General features: G+C 47.7%; 1 protein-coding gene across 1 annotated transcript; it reads right to left on the reverse strand.

The window, feature by feature from the left end:
• Nucleotides 1–470: 470 nt before the first annotated feature.
• LOC138910491 (uncharacterized) lies at nt 471–1,784 on the reverse strand. The gene is made up of 2 exons (XM_070201733.1): nt 1,154–1,784; nt 471–925 (listed from the first exon to the last, which is right to left on the reverse strand). Exons 1-2 carry the CDS (start codon nt 1,782–1,784, stop codon nt 471–473), a joined length of 1,086 nt encoding a protein of 361 aa, XP_070057834.1.
• Nucleotides 1,785–2,277: the final 493 nt, after the last annotated feature.

Below are 2,277 nucleotides of genomic sequence, written 5' to 3' on the forward strand. Positions count from 1 at the left end.
ACGACAAATGAATCAAGATATGGATGAAATACACTATTCATCAAGTGCATAAATGTTGCTGGGGCGTTGGTTAGCCCAAACGACATCACAAGAAATTCATAGTGGCCATAACGAGTTCTGAATGGCGTCTTTAGAATATCTGAATCCCGAATTTTCAACTGGTGATACCCAGATCTCAAATCAATTTTGCAAAACACTCTCGCTCCCTGAAGCCGGTCAAATAAGTCATCAATATGTGGCAAGGGATATTTATTCTTGATTGTAACTTTGTTCAACTGCCTATAATCGATGCACATCCGCATAGTACCATTTTTCTTTTTCACAAACAAACCGGTGCACCCCAAGGTGACACACTAGGCCTAATAAACCCCTTTTCAAGGAGTTCCTAAAGTTGTTCTTTCAATTCTTTTAACTCGGCTGGTGCCATACGATACGGAGGAATAGAAATGGGCTCAGTACTCTGCACCAAGTCAATACCGAAATAAATATCCCCTATCAGGTGGCATACCCGGCAGGTCTGCAGGAAATACATCCGGAAAGTCTGGCACGACCGGTACTGAATCAATAATAGAAGTATCTGCATCAATATCTCTCACAAAGGCCAAATATGACAAACACCCCTTTCCAACCATATGTTGGACCTTCAAATAGGAAATTACCCTGCTAGGAACAAAATCTAGAGAACCTCTCCATTCAACCTTTGACAACCCTCGCATCACCAACGTCACGGTTTTTGCATGACAATCCAGAATAGCATGACATGAAGACAACCAATCCATACCCAAGATTACATCGAAATCAGCCATACTGAGTAATAAGAGATCAACTCTAGTCTCTAGTCCTCCAATAGTTATCACACACGATCGATACACACTGTCCACAGTAATAATATCGCTCACCGGTGTAGATACACAAACAGGTAAAACTAAGGACTCACAGGGCATATCCAGATAATGAGCAAAATACGATGATACATATGAATAAGTGGAACCATGGTCAAATAATATAGAAGCCTCCCTGTGGCACACTGAAACAATACATGTGATCACTGCATCTGAAGCAGTAGCATCTGGCCTGGCAGGAAAAGCATAGAATCGGGCCTGACCGCCACTTCACTAGCCTCCCCCTCTTAGGCGACCCCTAGCTGCCTGACCCCCACCCCGAGCTGGCTGGGCGGGTGGTGGAACTGCTGGTGCTGGTACCGTCAGTTGAGGACTCTGCTGTGGAGCCCCACTCAATAGCCTAGGATAATCTCTCTTGAAATGACCAAATTCTCCGCACTCGAAACAACCCCTCCTCTGACGGAACTGCTGCTCCTGATAACCCGAGGAATTACTTGTAGAAGCCTGAGCGGATGAGGCATGATTAGAACTCTGCGGTGGTAGTGCACTAAATGAAGACTGGCCTGAGTGAGCACTGTAAGAACCGTGGCTAGCTGATGCACCACGATGAGCTGGACGACCCGTCTGAGCGTGTTTGTAAAAACGACCCCTACCGCAGTAAAACTGACCCCCTGAAGGAACACCACTGAAATCACTTGAACCATGAGACCTCTTAACCTCCCTCTCAACCTGCTCCTGGCTGCGAACCATCTCAATCTGACGAGCAATGTTGACCACCTCGTCGAAAGTAGCACCAGACACTCTCTCTCTAGTCATGAGTAATCGTAGCTGAAAAGTGAGGCCATCTATGAACCTTCTGATCCTTTCTCTGTCTGTGGGAACCAACCAGATAGCATGACGGGCCAACTCTGAAAATCTCATCTCACTCTGTCTCACGGACATATCACCTTGACGAAGCTGCTCGAACTATCTGTGCAGCTCTTCTCTGCGGGACTGAGGCACGAACTTCTCCAGGAATAGACCGGAGAACTGCTGCCAGGTAAGGGGTGCTGTGCCGACCGGCCTACGCCTCTCGTAAGCCTCCCACCATCTAAAGGCAGCCCTAGAAAACTGAAAAGTAGTGAACGAGACCCCACTGGTCTCCAGAATACCCGTTGTCCGAAGCATCCGTTGACACCTAAATGGTGGTGGTCGAAGCCTCTCAAATCTCTCAAGTCTCCTCTGCTCATCATCTGCCATAACAGGAACCACCGGGGCCTGAGCAGCTACAGCCAGCTGGCCTGGTAGTGCCCCCGGTATCTGAAGTCCATGTACTACTTGGTCTGGAGTACGGACAACAAGGGTATGAGTACCTTCCCCTCCCTGAGAAGTGGCAGGTATGGCCTGAGCCGAAACCACCTGAGCAAGACAAGTACAAACTTTCAATATTTGGGCC

The sequence above is a fragment of the Nicotiana tomentosiformis genome, chromosome 4 (genome assembly GCF_000390325.3).
Source record: "Nicotiana tomentosiformis chromosome 4, ASM39032v3, whole genome shotgun sequence".
Classification (NCBI taxonomy): Eukaryota; Viridiplantae; Streptophyta; class Magnoliopsida; order Solanales; family Solanaceae; genus Nicotiana; species Nicotiana tomentosiformis.